General features: G+C 42.4%; 1 protein-coding gene and 1 non-coding gene across 5 annotated transcripts in view; one reads left to right on the top strand and one right to left on the bottom strand.

Moving 5' to 3' along the window:
* SPATA13 (spermatogenesis associated 13) overlaps nucleotides 1-24,052 on the bottom strand; it is a 91,073-nt gene that overhangs the window by 19,572 nt on the left and 47,449 nt on the right. The window contains exon 1 of one of the 4 annotated variants that reach the window (XM_036299665.1): nucleotides 13,129-13,379. The exons of the other annotated variants lie outside the window; for them this stretch is intronic. Within the exon in view, the coding sequence (XP_036155558.1) occupies nucleotides 13,129-13,183 (55 nt within the window). The 5' untranslated portion in view covers nucleotides 13,184-13,379. Of the gene's footprint in view, nucleotides 1-13,128; nucleotides 13,380-24,052 lie in introns of those variants that run through there. 4 annotated transcript variants of the gene reach the window in all.
* Nucleotides 20,654-20,770, top strand: LOC118652391. Its single transcript, XR_004966623.1, has one exon. It is a non-coding gene; the product is annotated as a U4atac minor spliceosomal RNA (small nuclear RNA).

The raw sequence follows: 24,052 nt of genomic DNA, 5'->3' as shown, positions 1-24,052 counted from the left end.
CTCATGGAACGAAATGTGGCCAGATCCGATGCAACAGCAGCACATCTAACGAGAGACGAGCCTGGAAGAGCAAGCTGGGAGCACACTGCCTGTCGGGGCTTCGAGACACGGAGTGACGGGTTTAGAGTCACAGGGCCGGGTTTGAATTCTGGCCCTGCCCCTCTGCAGGCAGGCAGCCCTAACCAAGCAATTTAATCTCTCTGAGCTTTACATTCTGTTGTAAAAATATTTTCTTTCTTTTTAGAGAATCAAGTGAGATTATGTGTGTCAAGATCCTGGCAACTCACTAAAGAGAGTTATTGTGGTGATGGCAGCGAGCGTGGTGGGAACAGGGTTGGTGGAGCAGAGGCCGGATCCAGGGAAACCAGACGGGAGGCGCTGCGCCTGGGAAATGAAACTCAGAACATGGTGCGCAGGTTGAGCAGTGGGAGGGAGATGTCTGCCCTTGTTTTCATCAAGGACTTACGATTCTAAATTTGTAATAACGGGGACAGGTCTACTTTCTAAACAAAACAACTTTCTTGAAAAATAATTTTTCTTAATCCTCACCGAGGACATGTTCTTATTGATTTAAGAGAGAGAGGAAGAGAGAGAAACATCAATCGGCTGCCTCATGTAGGCACCTCACAGGGGATCGAACCCACAACATAGTTCGTGCCTTGACTGGGAGTCCAACCTGTGACTTTTTGGTATATGGGATGATGCTCCAACCAACTGAGCTACACTGGCCAGGGCAGAACACCTTTCTTTTTTTAATGGCATCTTTTCTATTATTTATTTGGTACTAAGCCTTCAACATTTGATGGGCATTTTACATTTGCAGCCCACCCCATCTGGACAGGCCACATTTTAGGTGTTCCGCACATGCAGCCAGCCCTGCCCATGCCCCAAGCTCTGCGTCCCAGGCCCTCACAGCTTTCCTCCCTCCCCATCACTTCAGCTATGCTATTGTGAACAACTTTTTTAAAGCAATACGTTTTGTAAACAGAGACTAGAATTTTTACAGCAACAACTACTGAAAAAGAATTGCAACAGTGGAGGGTAATAAACGTGAAAACAAGCTCTATGGATGTATTTTTAGCACTGGATTGTTAAATTTTCTTCACTGAACGGACAGGACAACAATGATGATGTCGAGAGATATGCGTAACACACAAAGTGCAATGGTGGGAAGGCAGACGGCCAGTGCAGTCCACAAGTTGGACCCACTCTTTCCTAGTGCCTGGCCTCTGGGCCCACGCTCTGGACAGAGCACCTCTTGGCGATGCCCAACAAGCCAAGTCTCTACAAGGGCATGCCTTACATGTGCTTTCACACAGCCTGGGGTGCTCCGTTGTACCTGGAAACCCCACACCCCAACTGCAGTCACTCCCCTTCAGAGCGGCTCCCTAGTCATTCTGCAGCAGCACCTACATGGTGAAGCATAGCCTGCCACCCGCATGTCTGTGTCCCAGTTAGGCTAACGGTGGTCTGTTTACAGTGAGGATGGTCTGGATATTGGGCCAGTGAATCTGGGATATGCTGATGATTAAGCAGCTGAGTTGGAGGACAGGAGGGTGCACCCTCCTGCACCCCACTCTCTCCTCCCTGCTCCCAGCACGTCTCACTCAGGAAAGACCAGGGCCCGTGTCTGAGAGGTAAAAGTGAAAGTGAGCTGCCTCAGGGAGGAAGAAATTGCAGGGAACAAATGTTCCTGAACTTGACCACAAAGCCAAGAAGCAGATGAAAGCTCTCCAGACACCTGGCACTGCCTTCCAGACGCCAGCTTGCTTGCTGACACACTGAGAGGCAGCACCTGGCCCCAGCACTGCTGATGGGCCAGGTGAGGGGACTGCAGGCAGGTGGGCAGAGAGCCAGCTGTGTGTGTGCACATGTCCGTCCCTGATAGGGGCTGATGCACATGCCAGGACCCTCTCTCTCAAGGGGCTTCCCTCAGGAGTACAGAGCTGGTGGTGCTCCTGTTGCTAGTGCTGGAGGCTTTGGGTAGAATTTTGGGGAGAAATTTAGGCCCCCCTGTCTGAGAAGGGTGTGTGAGCCTGGATAAGGCATAGTGCCTTCCACCTCCTATGCTGTGGTGAGTGCTTGCCGGCAGAGAACACAGGGCTACCTGGTCTACTTTCCTGGTGTGTGTTTGGGTGAGGTTGGGAGAAGGTGTTGACGAAGCAAATTATAAAGTTTTTCAAAGACAAACAAGTCTGTCTTAGACTACAGAGGAGATAACACTAAAGCTGAAAGTCTCTACCCCGAGTCCTTGGAGCAGCTGCCCAGACTATCATCCTACAATGAGGCTGGTTGACAACAGAAATGTCCCAATGATCCTGGGCGAGGAAGGTACACATAAACCCCAGGCTGTATGGGGGCAGGAACCCCCAGCTTTAGCAAGCGCTGATCTATACAGCCTGGCTCCAACGGCAAGGCTCCTCATGACGTGTCAGCTGCAGCCGGCCCAAATAAGTAAAGCTCAGAAAAATAAAGGCATCTGGGCCTCTTACCCACAACAAAGCCCTGACAATGACACTTTCTCCCTCAGAGACCCACTCAACAATGTTTACCTAAGGAGACTTCCTTATCATTGGGTCTGGCTATTGCTGTGATGATAATCAGTAAAGGAGAATAAAAGCCAGCAGTGATAATGTACAAATCCACAATTTACAAGTTTATTGAAAAAAGGGTACCACTGAAAAACAGGCTAAACCTTTACAGGAAGTACTGGAATAAAGTTCTTTGGAAACAGATTTGGACTTCATATATTGAATGATCTCTGAGTTGCTATTATAAAAACTTAGAAAAATGGCTCGGGCTGAGGTGCTTCCTAAAATTACAACAGTGAATGTTTCAACACAGATTAGTATTCCACTGAGCACTGAAGAAACTGGAGGGTTCTCAGTGCTCGGGGAAGGCTGGTGGGGTAGGAGGCCCAGGGTGGGAGAGATGCGATGTGCACAAGGGAAAGGCTATGGAATTTTGACTGAATACCTGGGAAATCATCCTAGCTTTATGAATGTTCCAGCTAAATGACCTTGGGGCAAGTCACTTATCCTTTTCCAACCTCACTTTTCTCATCTGTAAAATGGGAATAAGTTTAAATTTTATCTCTTTAGAGGTCATTCTTTTTCTTCTGCCTTTCACATCCCAGTTCCAACTCATCACCAATCCTGACTCTCCCTTCAGAATGTGTCCAGAATCCAGCCACTTCTCACCACTCTCCCACTACTCAAGCCTCATTCACTTCAAGTTGGGTAACCCCAGCAATGCCTTACTGTTCTTCCTGCTGCTGCCCCTGTTCCCATACCAATTCTCATCAAACAGCCAGAATGACCATGCTAATCCATTCAGAAGTTGGATCATTCACTCCATCTCCAACCCCTCTGACTCAGCTCTGGCCCTGATGGCTGCCTGCTTCACACACCAGGCACCCTCTGTCAGGGCCTCCTGCTCCCTGAACCCAACACCTTCTCCCAAGCATTTAAACGCGCAGCTGTCCTTCCCTGACCATCACATTTAAAAGCGAAATTCTCAACCCCACCCCCTCTTCTTTCCTGGTTCATTTTTCTCCATAGTATTGATCACCATCTAATATATTGTGTTCGTCGTCTGTCTCCCCCAACTAAAATGTAAACTACATAAAGATAGTGATTTTGGTCTGCTTTGTTCTCCTTTTTGTTTTTTAATCTTCACCAGAGGATAAACTTTCATTGATTCAGAGAGGACGGGAGAGAGAGAAATATCGATTGGCTGCCTCCTGCACATACCCTGACGGGGATCGAACCCTCAACCTACGTATGTGTCCTGACTGGGAATCGAACCCGCAACCTTTTGGTGCTTTGGGTATATGGGACGACATCCCCACCAACTGAGCCACCTGGTCAGGGTTGTCTGCTTTGCTCTTAATTGTACTCCTAATGCCTAAACCACTGCCTGGCACACATAAGTGCAGTAAGTTTTTATTGGATAGATGGCCAGATGGACAGATGGAAAAACAGCATATGAACTAATAGCAGGGTTTTATGGTCAGACTAACCTGGCTTCAAATAACCATGCTGCACAAATTCTTTTTACATTTTTTTTTTTTTGTAATCTGAGTCCTTTGTCAAGTTCCTTTCTCAGGTTTTTCACCTGTTGAATGTAGATAATAATACCCACCTCACAGGGTCATTTGTAAATTCTCAATAAGTAATTGTTATTAGTTTGTTGTGAGCCACAAATGAAATGATGATATATAAAAGCACTGAAAAAAACTTTAAAGAAATGCAATACTATTTTATGGGGCACTTTGGATGCGCCAGGCCTTGTTTTAAGCCTTTTTTGCATGACTCAAGCTCATATAATCCCCATGACTCTGCTCCGAGGTGGTACTATTAGTTTTCCCCATTTACAGATGAGCAGGCCGAAGTCCCAATACCACACGGCTGTGTGCAGAGGCCCCAAGCCCACACCATCTGACACCTGCCCACTGGGCGCCACTGCCTCTTCTAATATAGTACTAACTCTGCTACTAGTGAGAAGGCAAAAGCTACTAGACAAATATTAAAAAGAGCTTAGTACCCCAAGTCTAGCACTTCTACATCATTTGGGATAGTAGCAAATTCACTGGTCCTCTGCTCCTTTTACTAACCTTTTCTTCTTACTCCTGATCCCTGTCTCCAGCTGGGTCTGCAAGGATCTCATCAACTTCTGCTGTATCCTTTGCCTTCATGACCTTAACTATTTCATAACTTTATAGCCCCTCCCCGTTGGTAATTCCTTGAATCCCTGCCTGTAATTTAGTGAACTTCATGGAGCTGGATTTTTCGGTGTCTGGTGTCTCGCTGGGAGGGGCCTCAGAGCTACATTTGGACACTATGTGCTCATCGCATAGCTTGCTCTCATTCCTCACACTCACTGTCTTCACGTGGGTTTCCTTTCTGAGACCACAACCTCCTCCAGGGAGGGGCAGTCTTTCTGTTTGTATCCCCAGTGCTGAGCAGAATACCTGACATATAGAAGGCAATCAATGAATCTTTTTCAACTGAGCTGCAAATTGCTGATGGGGAAACTAAGGTTCCAAGGAGCTTATTTATCTGGGCTACGCAAGTGCTGGGTCCAAGGCAGGATGCACACCCAGATCTCCCTGCCTCCCATTGAGGATTTATCCCAACTTCTAGCAGAAAACTCTTCTCCTGTCTCCACAGCCCCTGCCCCCACCCTAAGCCACCCTACACATTACTTCCAAGGTAAGCCTCATAAAACAGTGGTTTCACCATTTTCACAAGAAACTATACAGCAGTTATCTATTGCATCATGACAAAATTCTTCTTTGGTATTTCAAAGTCCTCTGTAGTCTACTTAGATCATCTTTATCTCCCACTGCGTGCCAGTCTTCCACTGGGCAAACCCCTTCACCACGGCCCAAACCACAGGCCTGCACACAGCTTCCTCATGCCTCACGTCACTCTTCACATGGATGTAGAACCACTAACTTCAACGTCTTCAAAATATTCAACTATAGATCAGAGTTAATAATGATGACTTTAATGAAATTTTGCATGATGTAGAGCTACTACAAATTCTCAAAATGTACTTCAGCAAAATTAGGGAAAATATATTCTCAAAATACAAGAGAAAATTTTTTCATTCCTTCTTTCTATTGTAGTAAAAAAAACACACACATTAAAATTAACCATCTGAACCATTTTTAAGTATACAGTTCATAGTGTTAAGTATATTCACATTGTTGTATGACAGATCTCTAGAACTGAAACTTTATACCCACTAAACTAATTCTCCTTTCTCCTTTCTGTTTCTATAAATCTGGATACTCCCTATAAGTAGAATCATACAGTCTTTATCCCTTTTGTATCTGGCTTATTTCACTTAATATAATTTCCTTAGTCATGTATCAGAATTTCCTTTTTTAAGGAATGATATTCTATTGTATGCATGTACCAGGTTTTCTTTAGCCACTTATCTGTCTGTGCTGCTTCCATCTCTTGGCTACTGTGAATAATGCTGCTATGAACATGGGTGTGCACCCATCTCTTCAAGATCTTGCTTTAAATTCTTTTGGATATACTAGTATATCCAGAAGTGGGAATACTGAATCATATAGTAATTCTATTTTCAACTTTTGGAGGAATACCCACACTGTCTTCTATTATGGCTGCACCATTCTATATTCTCACCAAGAGTGCACATGGTTCCAATTTCTCTGCACCCTCACCAACTGTATTTTTACTTGTATTGAATAAACCAGTGTGGAAAAGCCATTTTGAAAATGACCCTGTGAAAGACCCCGAATAGCTGCAGCAATTTTGAGAAAGAAAAAAAAAAAAGATGGAGGAATAACAATACCAGATTTCATGTTATACTACAAAGCCACTGTAAACAAAACAGCCTGGTACTGGCACAGGAGCAGGAATATAAATCAATAGAACAGAACAGAGAAACCAGAAATTGACCCAAGCCATTACATTCAATTAATATTTGACAAAGGAGGCAAGAGCATACAATGGAGTCAAGAGAATCTCTTCAATAAATGGTGTTGGAAAAATTGGACAGATACATGCAAAAAAAAAAAAAAGAAAGAAAGAAACTAGACCACCAACTTACACCATACACAAGAATAAACTCAAAATGGCTAAAAGACTTTAGGTTGTGAAACCATAAAAATCCTAGAAGAAACCATAGGCAGCAAAATTTCAGACATATCTCATAGCAATATGTTTACAGATACATCTCCTAAGGCAAAGGAAACTAAGGAGAAAATAAACAAAGGGGACCACATCAAAATAAAAAGCTGCTGCACAGCAAAAGAAACCATCAACAAAATGAAAAGGGAGCCCACTCTATGGGAGAGCATATTTGGCAATGATACATCTAATAAAGGGTTAATATCCAAACTATATAAGGAACTCATACAACTTCAGAGAAGGAAGACAAACAATCCAATTTAAAGAATGGGCAAAGGACCTAAATAGACACTTCTCCAAAGAGGACATACAGATGGCCAAGAGACATAAGAAAAAAATGCTCAAAGTCAATGGTCATCAGAAAGATGCAAATGAAAACAACAATGAAGGATCACCTCACACCTGTCAGAATGGCTACCATCAACAAATCAACAAATGACAAGTGCTGGCAAGGATGTAGAGAAAAGGAACCCTAGTACACTGCTGGAGGGAATGCAGACTGGTGCAGCCATTATGGAAAACAGTATGGAATTTCCTTAAAAAATTAAATATGAAACTTCCATTTGACCCAGTGATCCCACTTCTTGGAATATATCCTATGAAACCCAAAGCACAATCAGAAAGAATGTATGCACCCCTATGTTCATAGCAGCACAATTTACAATAGCTAAGATCTGGAAACAACCCAAGTGCCCATAGATGAGTGGATAAAAAAGCTGTGGAACATTTATACCATGGACTACTATGCAGTATGGAGGGACCTGGAGGGTATCATGCTAAGTGAAAATGAGTCAGTCAGAGAAAGACAATAATCTCATTCATATGTGCAATCTAAGTAACAAAATTAACTGATGAACGGAGTGGATCCAGAGACACGGAAGCATGGAACAGAGTGAGGAATCTCAGAGGGAAAGTGGGGGAGGGTGGTGGGAGATAATCAACCAAAGACCTTGTATGCATATATGCATAACCCATGGACGTAGACAATGGGGTTCTGAGGCTTGGGACACAGGGGAGGACCTGAAGGGGGTCAATGGGGGAAAAAAGGGAACATATGTAATACTTTCAATAATAAAGAATTATTGGGGCGGTGGGGGCTTGCCTGGGGTAAGAATGGCTGGGGGAGGGGGTGTCAATTGGGAAAAGGGAGACGTACGTAAAACTTTAGACAATAATATATAAAATTATAAAAAAGTTTAAAAAGTAATAAAGAATTATTGTTGAAAGTATTACAAAGTGTTATATATTTTGGGGAAAAAAGAAAATGGCCCTGTAAACATGGAGCAAAGACTATTGCAAACTGAAATCATGTTTAAAACCCCAAATTCCATAATGATAAGAGGGCAGACAAGCTGTAGTCATGCCCAGTGAGAACATCTTTTATCATCTAAAAGTTCTGCATATGGATTTTTAGCACATATTTCTGGCTATGGACAGTTCTGAGACAATGCACCTTCTTCATAGGTAGATATATATATATATATATATATATATATATATATATATGTATAAACTAGAGGCCCAGTGCACGAATTTGTGCATGGGTGGGTTCTAGCCAGCCCACACCAATGGGGGCCAATTGGGGCCGTGCTGGTGGGAGGAGGGGCCATGAGAAGTTGGGGTGGGGGCGATCAGGGCCCCCGATCAGACCAGTCAGCCGCCACAGTGCGCATCATAGAAACCGGTCATTCTGTCGTTCCGGTCACTTGGCTTTTATATATATAGATATTCTAAATTTGTAAAAAGTGAATTTTTAACATTCTTGTTTAGTCATCATACTTAACAGTATTCCAGGAAGGCTGCCGTGTCGGGTCTCCTAGACACTGTATTTGGGCACCTTCTTTGTGTGGCACCATCTATCCTACCAGCCTCCTGCTCCACACAGTCCTGTCTGAAGATTCAGCCCTCAGTTCTCCTCTCACCTCCAAACTCAGTACTTTTCATTATTCCCTAAATGACCTGATCACTTCCCAGGCTGCAGGTGCAGCATGAGCAGGTGCCCGCCCACATTTCCAGCCCTGGTGAGAAATGCCGATCCAGAGAAGATAGGCCAGTCTTTCAGTCAACGGCACTGTTGCAAATACAATCAGAGATTGTTTACATTTTTTAATAAGGCCAGCAATAAATAGCTCCCACACTCCTCAGAAGACTTAACATCCTTCTGTCTGAACTGAGATTTGTGAAGGGACAAAACTTGACAACTGATTATGAAGGTGAATTTTTATGACAGGAAATATCAAATATCACCAACAATGGACAACTATAATATAACACGTGCCAAAGTATAAGGACTTCCTATAGGAGTTATGCCCATAGAAAAAACAGGCCCTCAACTCATGTCCTGGTGGGAGTTTTTCTCAGGACATACAACAGGTCTCTTTCTTGTTTGGTTTATTTTTGCTCATTTTAAGGGCTTTTGTTCAGAGTGACAAAATTTCAAAAGCACTGGACTTCAAAGCCCTTGGTTTGGGCCCCAGGGAGGCGAGTTGGAAGAGGCCCTGACCTCCCTGAGGTACTGCTTTCTCATTTGTAACTGAGGAAAACGCCACTGTCTTACCTGCCTCATGTGGCAGGGTGGGTGTGGAAGGGTTCTGTAAAATGAAAGGAAGGTAAGAACTGGCACCCTGGACTTCACAATCAGGCAGTCGGCAGGAAGGCAATACGGATGTTGGCTACTGTCATGAAGGGCCCAAGCCATCGCCAACACTAATGACCTCAGAGCAGCACTCTCCCCATCCCTGCAGCTCCTCCATGGGGATTTCCCTCACTAAATCTAGACTGACTGCAGGGAAATTCCCACACTTAGAATAATCTGTTAAAAACATGCCTTTCTTTTAGAAAACCTGCTGACAGACTTCCTCAAGTTTGAGATAAGCCATTCATTCTCGCTTCCCATCTTCAAACGGAAATGGCAAACGCAGGCAGAAGGCAGGCAGCTGGTGCTCAGGGCGGCGAGCAGCTTTCACAAGGCCACTGCTGTCTGGGCTGAAACTATGAGCCCACACCCTGATCATCACGGGGACTCCCAAGCCATGGCGATACACACGGAGGGAACGAACCGGTCACAGGAGGGTGATCTTCAATGGCAAACATGCTACACCACTTCCAGGACTGATGGCCTCCAATCACATGCGGCACGTTTAGAAAAACAAAGATTCCTGGCACGTTTAGAAAAACAAAGATTCCTGCCCCCTACCCCCCATGGACAAGGGAATTAGGTTCTTGAGGGAGATGGGGAGGTGAGAGGAGGGGAGGGGAGGGGAGGGGAGGGGAGGGGAGGGGAGGGGAGGGGAGGGGAGGGGAGGGGAGGGGAGGGGAGGGGAGGGGAGGCAAAGAGAGGAAGTTTGCTGAGAATATATTTTCAAAAGTTCTCCCAGGTTTCTGATGCCTGGCTAAGCATGGGAACTTCAGACTACACTTAAACCTATCTGCTCAAACGCATTCTAGGACATGTTCATATTTTTGCCTGTCCCCGCAGCAAGCCACAAGTTGGAAGGCAACGGATTCTGATCTCATTGGCTGAAAACCTCTGCTTTAGCTGCATGTGTGCCACTGAGTTCCTAGTATTAACCAAAAGGACAAAATCCTTTTGTCCATGCTACCTCTCCACCTGGAGCCACTTCCCCACCCCAAACAGGTGATCAATCCCAACTCCCCCTCCCAGTCTAGCCATCACTTCTTGAGATGGGATCTGAGATTTCTCAGCTCTCCTCTGTTTTTCCCCGATCCCCTGTGGTCATGATCTGTTTTTAATGTCCTAGAAGTATGGTGGACTTAGCTCTTTAAAAACATTTACCACAATTATGTTGCTATTATATGTTAGCTGCTGAACTAAAATATTCTCACTAGCTGTTTATGTGTCTAACTCAGCTGTGGGCAAACTATGGCCTGCGGGCCGGATTCGGCCCGTTCGGCTGTTCTATCCGGCCCTCGAAGCCGAAAGAGTGGAGGGTTCTCTTGCTCTCCCCTCCGCTCCTTCACCAGCAGCAGTGTTAACATGACAACGTCGGGAAACACGGCCGCAGCTCCTTCTTCTGAGTCCAGTTTAAGAACCCATTGTGGCCCACGAGTCAAAAAGTTTGCCCACCCCTGGTCTAACTCCTAATATCCAAGCCCAACGCCGATGCTCTCAGGGATAAGAACTTGCGTGTCAGTCAGGGTTAGTGGCTGAATTAAAGAGTGGAACATCTTTCACACTCTAGAATTTAAAAGGACAGCCAGAAAAGTCACGATCATGCCTAATATAGATTTCAAATCACTTTCCATACAGTACTTTTGAATCTTTTAAACATCAAAAATAAGGATCCTAGAAGTGGACTTGCTGCCTTCACTAATAACTTTTATCATGTCTAAGGGCCTCCTGGACATAATTCCCTCCATCTGTGCTCACCTTAGGGTCGCTGCTGACTTCTGCTGCCCAAAACAGTGAGAGGAGTAAGTTATCTCATGACTGAGCTTAATTTACATCAAGCCTGAAAATATGTTTTGTTTCTATAAATGGTGTAGTTTTATTTTAAATTACCTACAAATAATTTTCCCTCTTCTCAAGTTAAAGCCAAAACCTGTCCTAGACTTGTATCACACAGGCCTGTAAAATGGGTATTCAGGGCCTCGGAAAGGCAGGAGGGTCTGGGCCATGAGCCCTGGTCAGGCATCCACCCCCGGTCTTCCCTCCACTGTCTCCTGGGAGCACAATGGCTTGAGAGCCCCTCAGTCAGTAGCTCTGCTTCCTCCTGTTCTGGAATTTTGCTGTCATTTCCATTTCTTAAAAAATCCTCACTAGAAGATATGTTTCCATTGATTTTTAGAGAGAGAGGAAGGAAGAGGGAGAGAGGGACAGGGATACTAGAAAAGGGAGATGGAAGGAGGAAGGGAGAGAGAGAAACATCGATGGGTTGATTGCTTCTCATATTCGCCCTGACCAGGGATTGAACCCACAAACTGGGCATGTGTCCTGACCAGGAATTGAACCCATGACCCTTCGGTGCATGGGATGATGCTCCAACCAAACTAGCCACACCGGCCAGGGTTCATTTCCATTTCATACACGTACACCTAGTCTCAGGAATAGACTGAACCGGTCTTCCAAGTCAGAGAAGCAGTGAGCTCCTTCCTCCCAGCCAGGCTCATCAAGGGAACAGAGGCACTTACGATGGCAGGGCCTGATCGCAGGAGCCCTGATGGTACTGGTGAGGGGGAGGGTGCACAGCTTTGCACAGCAGCTTCTGACGTGCTGGGTCCTAGCTCCGAGATCATGCCACTCAGAGCCAGAGGCTAGGCCAGGCTTCCCTCGGCCTGTGCCTGGTGTGGAAAGAACGGGAATCATGCCCTGGGAGTGAAGGAATGCTGGGGGAGGAGCAGGATGGCGGGGCTACCATCACTGACTGCCTGGCCGCCTTTGCTCACCCCCGCACTGGCTTGCTCACTTGGCTGGAATAAACACAGCTACTCCCATCAGACTCAAGATGAGCCCATACTCCTCCACGACACTGGGACACGTGATGGACACTGGGGCCATCGTACCCAGTTACTCAAGTCCACAAGCACAGCCACTCTGTAAGCAGGCGTATGTTCTGAACGCAGACATCACTGGGCAACTTTGTTCTCTTTTTCTAACTTTTGGTTAGTGAAATGGAGTGCAGGCTGGTCTTGTTTTTTTTTTTTTAATCTGCCAGATATAGAAGCCATAACCACATCCCTGTCTGTTCTCAGCCAGCACAGAAAACCAATCACAACAAGGAAGAAGCACAAACTACCAACTAGACTGCTCTGGCAAGGCCCAGGCTGTCTTCAAGCTGTCAGCTACAGTTCTCATGCACTCAGTGAGTTATTGGCATTGATTTAAGGCAAAAACAGAGGCAAGACTCTTTAAAGCATATATTGTACCCATGTGCAGCAGTCAGCTAAAGTCCTTTCAGTGTTTTTTCTGTGTTTTTTTTTTTTTACTTTTTTTAAAGAACATGGATTGCAATTTACAACACCCTAGTGTGAGGAGAGTACCACATTTCTTTCACATTTAAATAGAAATTAGCATAAATGACAATACTCACAAAAATATTGTGGAAACCATGGAATAAATGAAAACAGTATTTCTCAAAAATCAATCCATAGCCGTAACCTTACCCACCCCAGAATAGCAAGACACATTTTTACAGAACCCGACAGAAAACTCTTGTACAAAGAAACTCCATGTAACAGAAGCAAAAACCAGCACAATAAAAACCAGATCCATTCTTGATTATTATTCTCTATATCCTTCTAACTGCTCTGCCATAAACAGAATCAATGTCTTTGCTTTACTACGTCTACAACTAAAACTATGCTCAGGGCACTGGACTAGGACAAATGAGTTTTCAAACACGCACACCTCTGACAAGCAGCAGCAAAGGCAGACAGCACTGCAACTCAGAAAGGAAAGAGTCAAATCAACAACAAAACAATTCTTTCTCTGCACACATACCCATGTGAAGGCTTTCCAGACTCCAAAATCTTGCTATTTCTCCTCTAGCTACCATCCTTCTTCTTGAAAAACAGCCTCACTCAGAGCAGGGCTGGGGTATGACTGAGCATCCCAAGAATCACACAGGCTCTCGCTCTGGAACTGCAGAAATTGCTTATTCACAGCTTTGACGCTGGCTCCCCGTGACCACGCCAGCTACAGCCTGCTGAGCGCTCACCGCTCTGCAACTCCGAGGCTGGCGGCTCCAGACATCTCCGGACGCCAGGGAGGAAATTCTAAACTAAGGCAAACTTGCACATGCCAAACCCACACACTCTCACAGCGTATCAGGTGCAGTCAACAACCCTCCGTGAAGGTGGAAGGAATGCGTTTGCTGCTTTTCACTACAATCCCAAAGCCCCAGTTAGATTTTCAGAAAGCTTTAAAAAAGGTATCTGTTTACTGGAGAAAAATACCAGAGAGGTTGCTAAGTTCAAAAATGAAGTTGGGATTGCACACTATGTATGGCATGACAAAAATGTGAGTTATGATATTGCATTATGTTAACTGTTAATTTATGAAATCACTTTAAACGAGGAATTTTGTTTAAAAATGTGTATGTGAATGTGTACCTTTTACTGTGTGAAAATGATAGGTATATCATTTACTATATGAAGTATATATAGGGTATCCCCCCAAAATGTATGCACACACTTTGAATAATTATAAAGCAGTGTTTATTAAAATACACTTCATTTTCAAAAGTGAGCTATCAGCTTTTGAAGTGTGTATACATTTTTGGGGGACACCCTGTATGCTCTATAATGAATAAATTGTTTTTGCTTTTTTTCCTAAAAGAAGTTTTCTCCAGATAACATGAATTATTTATTTCCTTTACACTTTTTGGTATTTTCCAAGTTATCTACAATGAGCAAGTCTTTATGTTGTAAAACAATTGTTAACCAACTGTGTTTCCTTCAATTTGTTCATGACAGGAACTTGGCGAACAATGAGATAATATATGCAAAGTAGTGATCACATGGTCATCCCTCAATAAATGTTGATTTAAAAAAGATAGTGCCAATAGTTAGGAAATGCATCCTTACTGTAATGGGCTGTGAAGTGAGTCAGACCAGCTAGGTTCAAAATCCACTCTACCACAACTACTTAAGGGAAAGTTTCCAAATCTCTAGGTAGTTGTTTCCAATCTCTAGAATGACCAACGACTCTTATCGGGTTATTGAGAACATATTACAAAGTATTTAGAACAATACTGACACTTCATTAGGGATTAATAAATGTTACCAATCAAGCTGCTGCTACTCTGAAAAACCCGTGGTCCATAATAATGTGTAAATTTCCACAAAATTCACAGCGTGAACTCAGCAGGCAAAGCTATTATTAGCTATAATATCTATGTTGACAAGGTGCTATGTTGTAAGCTTTTCTTATCATTAAATATTGTGGCTATTACTACTGACTGTGTGCATCCCACCCTTCAATCCAGCTGAGGGAGGTTTTCAGGGGAACTCAGGGCTTCAATAATCTACAACAAATGCGTGCGCATGCACACAATCATATTTGCAAAACCAGATTGCCTTCAAATCTTCCCTTTGCAAGTATTTTTTAAAAAGTACTTAAAAGAGCCAAATTCTTTAAATGGTTAGATCATTTGATAGGAGCATATCTTTTCTTAATAAAGGTGGTAATTAAATTACATACTCCAAAGACTGCTTGAAATTGTTTGCAGAGTAGACCACTCTCCATAAGGTAAAGTTTCCTATGTGGAGTATTAGTTGCATAATATGGTCCATAAAAAAAGTCTGAGCCCTAGCTGGTTTGGCTCAGTGGACGGAGCGTCAGCCTGTGAACTAAAGGGGCCCAGGTTCGATTCTGGACAAGGGCACATGCCCGGGTTGCAGGCTCAATCCCCAGTAGGGGGCGTGCAGGAGGTAGCCAATCAATGATTCTCTCTCATCATTGATGTTTATATCTATCTTTCCCTCTCCCTTCCTCTCTGAAATCAATAAAAATATATATTAAAAAAATAAAATAGGCTATTTTTAAAAAAGTTTGAAAACCACTGTATATTACATCTACCTCATGGAAATCCTCAGGATATACAAGGCTTGAAGAAGTCCAAATAATGACATCTGTGTAACCTTGTTTAAGATAGAATTGCCCAATCTTATTTAGCCAAAATACTCTCTTTTTATAATAACACATTACTATCCCAAAGAAAGTCTTAGGGTGTAGCTCCTCAGACTGTGGTCCACAGATCAGCAGCACTGGCTCGACCTGGGAGCTAGTTAGAAGTGAAGGTTCTCAAGCCACACCTGGGTCCCTGGAATCAAGGCTGCATTTTAATATGATCTACGGCAGTGATGGCGAACCTATGACATGCATGTCAGAGGTGACACGCGAACTCATTTTTTTGGTTGATTTTTCTTTGTTAAATGGCATTTAAATATATAAAATAAATATCAAAAATATACGTCTTTGTTTTACTATGGTTGCAAATATCAAAAAAATTCTATATGTGACACGGCACCAGAGTTAAGTTAGGGTTTTTCAAAATGCTGACATGCCGAGCTCAAAAGGTTCGTCATCACTGATCTACGGCATGCAAATGCACATTCCTGTTTCAGAAGTGTTGTTCTAGGAAAGTCAAAAAACTCTTTGCTCTGAGGCAACATCTTGAATGCTGCTAGACTTTTTCATCAAGTCAAAAGCTAATGAAGACAGTGGAATGAATGGGAAGAATTCAGGATGAAGAGGTGAAATGCTGAACATTGAGATACAAAGCAGTGGAAAGGGGGAATTAATTGTGATGGGTATCCTTTCTAACAAAGCTTAAATTCCAACAGGAGGCAAATAAAATCCAGTGTTTTCTTTTACTTGCTTTCTTCTTCTCCTCCTCCTTTTTGGTTAAAATTGCAAGTTTTCACGAAGAAAAAGATCACTTTGCCACATTTCCTTAGTCTCACCCCAACGGTTTGTTTGCTTACTTTCACTTTTCACTGGCAGCTGGTACAGGAGAACAGCTTTGTCTCCCAAGGACTTTTTCTAAATCCAGAGATGGGATCAGGGCACTAGAGTAAGATCCTTTGGATTTTAAGATCTTAAAACGAAGGCATTCACTAAATAAATGTACTTTACAGTACACTCAAAACAAAAAGTGGAAAAGTAAATACACAAACACTGTATTTAAATGAGGCAACTTCTCAAAGGATGTCGAACCAACAACCCTTCTAAGATATTTTTGGAAGAAGCTACAAAGGTTTGACTTTGAGCTTTTAAAAAACTTTTTAGTGATGAGAGCCAGTAAGAAAACTGCAACAAAATTCGTAAGCAGAGTTGAAGTCTTAAACCCCTCCCCCTCCAACATATGCACTAATCTCTTCTCCTTGGATAAGATACCAACCACTCTACTACCTGGATAGGACTGGGAAGTCACAATCATTGCTTACTGGCAACACTGAAAGAATTAAGCAAAGGCATTAATCCCAAAGGAGAGTGGAGAAATCCAAATTATATATTAATATCAAATATCTAGAAATCAGACAGGATAAAAATTGAAAACAAATAGATATTATGATCATTTTCATTCTATAGATACAGAAATTTTCAGCAAAGTGGCCCAAAGACTTATATATGTTTCCATACATACATATGGAAAGAAATACCCTAAAACTGTCAGGGAGTTAAGTTAGTAATGGTGCCTCAAACACAAACCACTGGACCTATCTCTCCAGGACTGCTTCTTGAGATTGACTAGGTAGTCATTAAAATTCCATTTAGCTCCGAATTTCTGTTATCATCTTATTTTAAGTACAATGTGGTATGGAATTTTTCATATGACCACTTTGCTACTTTATGTAGAAAGATCCCTAGCATTGGTTATCTGCTCATCAACCAAAGTTTCCCCGCTGCCAATGCTTCACACCAAAGTAGTAACCTCTCTGTGTGGTACAGAGGTGTCCTTAACCTATGATCAGCTTAGGAACTTTATGTCCCCACTAGGTTTGGTCACAGCCTCACTGCCAAGGGCTATAGGACAGGCACAGGTTAGCAGGAATAATCCTACTCTTTGGCATAGCACTACTGTCAATTTTAGAAAATGGGCTTAAGGATGGATATCACATCAGCCAAGAATCAAGGGTCTCCCTTACCCTTGGCTGGACTGAGCCCCAGTCCAAGTTCCCTTATATGTCACGACTACCCAGAATCAAGAGTTACATAGCAAGGGTTTGATGTACACTCATGTGCTGCCCCATGGCCAATATGGGGCTGGAATGGGGGATTACTTAACAGGACTTGGCTATAGTTATTCAGACCAAAGCTCCCTTGTTCATTAGCATAAATAATTGTGTATCCAGAGTGGATTAAAAACAAGCATTATTAATTTACAGGTCACAATTACATTATTTTCCAGAAAAAATATAACACAGACATAACATACAACATTTTCTAGCACACATTGATGTGCAACTGCACCCAGTTTCAGAATACTGCCTACTCATGTATGGGGAAGGCAGGCTCCACTTAGGTCTTTTTTTAAAAAATATATTTTTATTGATTTCAGACAGGAAAGGAGAGGGTGAGACAGAGAATCATTGATTGGCTGCCTCCTGCATCCCCCTTCTCTCCGCGCCCCCCACCCCCAACACACACACACACTGGGGATTGAGTCACAACCTGGGCATGTGCCCTGACAGGGAATCGAACCATGACCTCCTAGTTCATAGGTGGTTGCTCAACTACTGAGCCACACCAGCTGGGCAGGCTCCACTTATGTCTTACTGAAACCTCAGTCAGCAGCCAAGCGCCTTACCACAAGGGGAAGGCCCAATCACAGAGCACTCAGGAAATGGGGCAGGGTTACAAGGACACGCTGGGTGAGAACCATGCAGTGTGCACTTGAAGCCAGAGGATGAATGTGTGCCTCTTTCTGTATCTTCAAAGGTATTTCTTTCAACCTGGGGTTATGTGAACATGAACACAGAAAATAATGGAAAACTTGTTCTCATTGGCTTCAGTACATTCTCCCATCATTTTTACACCTTCCCATGCCCCAACCACCCTAAAAATGATTCCAGAAAAGATAGTATTCCTGGGCACTGACTAGAACTTTTAGGTAAGTTCAAAAGCAAATATAAAGTCATCTTTTAAAAGACAGGTGCTGCCGTAATTATAGGACCACTGCTTTTCCTGCTCTCTGGGAGCACACATGGCTGTCATCCTCAAGGCCTAGAACGCAGTTCACCTTGCCTGTATCTATTTGTCTTCGGGTCCTTAGGACTGAGCATGTTTCAAACATAACAAGAACAAAATGGGTATTAGATGAGTTTCACTTTCTTTGTTTTAATAAAAGGCAATTGTTAAGGTGTGATCTTTGTAAAAATGAGATATAACTGACATATAACTTTAGTTTCAGGAAGGCATCTTCTTTAAACCTGCCAAACAAGTATACTTTTTGCAGATAGGTGGAATAATTTTGTGGTTTGTGACAGAAAAGCACAGCACCTCGACAGTGGAAACCAATCTAGGCTTTCGAGCCAGTCTGACCTGGTTGGGACACCAGCTACACTACTGTGACTTAAATCTTGCTTAATAGAGAGAAGAAAATTACTGCACATTTTTAAGTCTTGGATCCCTTGTTTGTAAAGCAAGTAAAATGTACAGAGTACGGGCACTTGGTGGCTGTTTGCCAGTTGTTTAGATCTCTTGCTCTCCTTTCCCTGACTTTTAAAATCCAATTTCTGGAATGTAGTATTAGACGCATGATATTTTGAAGACTCTAGTAGTTTAGAAAGATTAGAACAAATACAAGTTTTAGAACTGAGAATATGTTAACTGTAAGAAGATAATAATGTCAAGAGTTTGCTGGAAAATGCTCAGTACTTTATTTGTTATACTTGTTTCTATATACAGAACCCTTTCTAATTTCTAAATTCCTGACTATGGGATCCACGCTCATCTCAACAGCACAGACAGAAGGGAGTGATTTTAATGTGCAGTGTTAGCAGTTAGGAAAACATTTTTACCAAAGTACCTGCCTAAAGACAAGCTAACTGAATTATCTTGTTTTACAAATAAATACAGCCGACGACGCCAATGCTTCTTGGTAATGGAGTATAAAGGGACATGGGAAAGGGAGAAGAGAACTAGGCCAGACCCATGACATCCAAACCTGACAATCAAAGAGTTATGTCACCAATACTTCAACCGGCTTTCCCAAGAATTCTGTTACTATCACTTGTAACAGGTGATAAAGGTGTAAGATCTGATTTCCTATTTTCTCTGATCCATTACTGAAAGAAAACTTTTGGAAATCAAATGCAGAGCCCTGGCTGGTGTTTCTAAGTGGTTAAGGCATCATCAGCCCACACACCAAAGGTTGCAGGTTCAATCCCCGGCCACGGTCGGGGCACATGTAGGAGGCAACAATTGATGTGTCTCTCTCTCCCTCTTTCTCTATCTATCTTTCTACCTCCCTTCCTCCTTTCCACTCTCTCTGGAAAAAATATCCTCGGGTAAAGATGAACAAAAAAAGAAAGAAAATCTAATGCAGAAAAAGATAATCTAAGCATAAGAGATCAGACAAGAAGGTTTTATGGTGTGTTTAAAATAATTTCAAAAACATTTTGAGTCAAGAGAATCAAAAGAAAAGATTCAGTTGAAAATCCCCCCCATCCCCCTAATAACCTCAGTGTCTGCATTTTAAATCTGTTTAACCTATACTGGGATAGTAACAAAATAATAACAGATTATTGTTCTATATATACTCCTGGTGCTCTATGGCTTTTTACTCATTAGATTAAGTGACTCATCTATGGTTAAAGTGGTTAGTGCAGTTAAATAAGTAACTCAGAACTCTGGCTGTAAACATGCTCACTGCTCACTACTGCCCTTGCTCCCTGTGTAATTAATGCTTCCCTTTAGTTCTTTGTAGTAATTGCAGCTAATATTTACTGCACGCTTACTGTGTACCAGGTCATTCTCACTTATCTGTGGGTGTATAACATAATATCTCCTAGGACAAAAGAGGACATTGAGACTTTCAGGTTAAGTAACTTACCCAAGATTACAGAGCTAGTCAGGAGAAGATTGGGATTCAACTGTGTTTTTTTGACCCAAAGGTCTGCTAATAACAAAATTAACTTTCTTAACAATAACTGCAATAGAACAATGCCAGAATCATTGTATGAGTCCCCTTCCTTGTCTAACTCATTAGGTCTAGCAATCAAGTATTCTTAACGTATTATTCTATTAAACATACTGAGGAAAAAAACAGAAATATGTTCTGAACTGTTTTTAACTGAACTATTGGTAAATTTGTTGTTTCTAACAAATTAGAAGTAGGATCAACAACAAAAAATACTAAGGTAAAGGAGAAAAACTGGGGGTGGGGGTTAGGGGGGAATGATTTACCAGGGAACTTATATCACATATATGCATAGCCCATGGACAAAGACAATGGAGTGGTGTAGGCCTAGGAGGGGAGGGTGCAGGGTGGAGGGGGTCAATGGGGGAAAAAAAATCAACCATTCTTTTCTTAGGGTTGTGTTACTATCCAATGAACGTCTAGTGAGGACAGTACTGCTAATGCCTTAAAAAAAAAAATCAAATCAAACAAAGGACATCTGTAATACTTTCAACAATGAAGATAAATTAAACAAAAATGGGGGAAAAAACCCTTTCTTTGTTTTGAAGTAAAATCTAAACCTAAAGTGTTTTTAATAACTTTATTAATTTTGTTTCAAGACTTTCCAAAAAATGTGCTCCAGTAATTTCTTATAATTCAATTTACTTAATTTTTAAAAATCAAAGTTGAAATGGCATAAACACTTAGGATTAAATTCCCCCCACTTCCTAAATGTTGGGATATTACATCATCAAGGAATAGAACTTTCTGATGTATACGTAACATTACTGCTTCTTTCAAATATATTTAGTAAAGGCCCAGCTGGTGTAGCTCAGTGGCTGAGCATCAACCCATGAACCAAGAGGTCATGGTTTGATTCCAGGTCAGGGCACATGCCTGGGTTGTGGGCTCGATCCTTAACTCAGTAGGGGACACGTAGAGACAGCTGATCAATGATTCTCTCTCATCATTGATGTTTCTCTCTCTCTCTCTCCCCCTCTCCCTTCCGCTTTCTGAAATCAATAAAAACATATTAAAAATATTTAGTAAAATTAACACACAATCATGTTGAGCTTTCAGATATAGTAAAATAAACCCAAAATAATTTTTTTAATATTCCAACCAAAAATATTTTTATTTAGTTCTAGATTTTATGGGAAATTTTCAGCTATAAAAGTCAGAAAAACAACACAGCTAAGCAAAAAAGACACCTCTATACTAAACTTACTAACTGGAATTCTGCGTTCTCTCTTGCGTAGGCCACACCCAGAATGTGTCAAGCATGAGTTCCAGTTCTAGCTTCTTTAAAATACAGCAGTAACCACAGACAGTGTGAAGCATTCTGAGTACAGATTCTTTGATTTTTCCAATTTATGAAACTCTCAATTCTCATCTAATTTGACAGAAAATACTTTTTTTAGCAACTCACTTTTATTGAATCTCTCCAAAGTGTTCAATTTAGTTTTCATAGACATGAGTCTCTTTTTAGTCTTATACTTGCATTTAATTTGTTTATATAGCTAATAAGCTCCGTAGTTATAATAAATACAACTGCCATAATCAGGTTTGGGGTCATGCCCTCACCACTGACTCTGGATAAGGATATAACTCCATCGACGAGAGCAGCAGCAGTGAGTAGCATACTGAAGCAGGCCCTCGGCTGGCCTGGCTTCAGTCTGCACAGGGAGGATGTCTTTAATCTGATAAGCACGTGGATGGGCTAAGACAGTTTCTGTTGGGCTATCCTACGCTCGGTTTCTCAAATGTGCTCTTCTTTCTTTGGTGTCTGCCCTTTGCATACACTCTTCCCTTCAGCCTGGAATATATCCACCTTACCAACAAATGGAATCTAACTCCTATTCATCCTTCAAGTCTCGACAGGGAGGTCCAGGGAGTCTTGGGATCCTGCAGATCTGATTTGTCTGCCCTCTGTATACACTTCACTCCTGCACTGTCATAATGGCTTTACCTGTCTGTACATCAGACTGGAGATTCAAATGGGCACATGTATATATTATACAGCATCAAATATATTTGTTACATGGATCAGCACAGATGAGGTATCACCTACACCAAAGGCACATTAAAAGAAGGTTTCAGAATCCTGGGGGCATTTCCTGAATGAAATACCACTGTTTATGTCCTAATGTCCTATATCATCTCCCAGTGGTAGGACTTCATAATACAGTTGAATAAACTTGCTTTTAAAACCAAAACGAGGTTCCTAAGTGGGGGAAAGTAAATAAACACATACACAGGAAATACTTTTTATTTTTTTAAAATATATTTTTATTGATTTCAGAGAAGAAGGGAGAGGGAGAGAGAGATAGAAACATCAATGATGAAAGAGAATCATTAATCTGCTGCCTCCTGCACACCCCACACTGGGGACTGAGCCCACAACCCAGGCATGTGCCCTGACCGGAATCAAACCGTGACCTCCTTGTTCATACGTCACTGCTCAACCACTGACCTACACTGGCTGGACAGGAAATATTTTCCATTTATGAAAAAGTTCATTTCAAAAGATAATCAAATTGAAAGGGAAGTTGTAGACATGGAAAAATGTCACTTCTGAGTGACATCTCTAAGTTGCACTTTGAAACTACTGGGCTTTAAAGACTATCTTAGACACTTTTTCTCCCCCTACTTTAGACAAACCAACCTTAAATCTGTACCTGTGAAAGCAAGTAAGGTCTGTGCCATCGTGGGGGTGGCACTCTGGGGACAGCAGATGCTGTGGCTCAGTGCACACAGCCCTGTGGACTGAGGCCACCTCACGCCAGCTGGAGAGGTGTCCCCAGGCTGGCCGTGAGGGACACAGATGGCAGCTGCGCTTGCCTCGGTTTAAGAAGGGCCCGCCTAAGATCCACAGAGGCTGCCCCACCCTGACATTTCTGCTGGGTACTTTCAGGTCACTGGTTCAGCAAGGAAGCTCCCCATGCTCCCACGGTTCATCTGGCCAATCGCCTGCTAGGCAAACCTCGGAGGGGACGCTCCTAGGAGGAGAGGTCACTGACAGGACCGATCAAGCTTTAAGATACTGGGCAGAAGCCAATGCCTACAGGCAAATTGCAGATGTTTATCAAAATTATAGCTCGACTGTAATGGCCAAATGGGTCCATTCCAAAAGCTGATAACTGAGCAAACAAGGATATGCTCTAGCTCTCATCTCCCTGCCTGGATGGATACATACAGCATGTTAACTATGGGGAAGCCATGGGTTTTTCAGTGGTGGACACTTACCAGCACCCTTTTCCGTTAAATGTTTCTCTAAAAAACAGTCCCAAATTTGTTCTTGTGGCAAAGAAAACTTGCAGTAGGTTGGATTTCTTGTCACTAAGTAATTTATTTTGGAAATGTCTAAGGTATCTTAGTTCCAATATGTCTCTTTCACTTTGTATTCTAAGTGGTAGACCCTGGTTAGATCAGTGACCAATTTGAGTGCAGTTCTGTAATTTTTTTCACTTGTTTTCTTACTGACAGCAGAACCAGAGCTTTTAAAACCTCAGAGTCAGTTTTCAAAATAGTTCCTCCCTCACCAATCATTGGCCAGCTCCTTATATGCTTTCCATATAAACTGGCAAGCATATCCTTTGGGTCATTCTATCCTTTGTAGATCAAGATGTGCCTTTAAGGAGTGGATTTTTTTTTTTTTTTTGGTTGTTTCCTAATGAAAAATGTAGATTGAGAATCTTATACTCTCTTTGTTAGCACTTAAATAATTACATAATTCTACTGAAAACTAAGTGATTCTGGCCCAGGTCACTAGAGGGCCAGACTGGCTTAATTTGATTC

The sequence above is a fragment of the Myotis myotis genome, unplaced genomic scaffold (assembly GCF_014108235.1).
Source record: "Myotis myotis isolate mMyoMyo1 unplaced genomic scaffold, mMyoMyo1.p scaffold_m19_p_3, whole genome shotgun sequence".
NCBI lineage: Eukaryota > Metazoa > Chordata > Mammalia > Chiroptera > Vespertilionidae > Myotis > Myotis myotis.
Note: the sequence above shows the minus strand (reverse complement) of the source record. Positions and strands in the feature narration are given on the sequence as shown.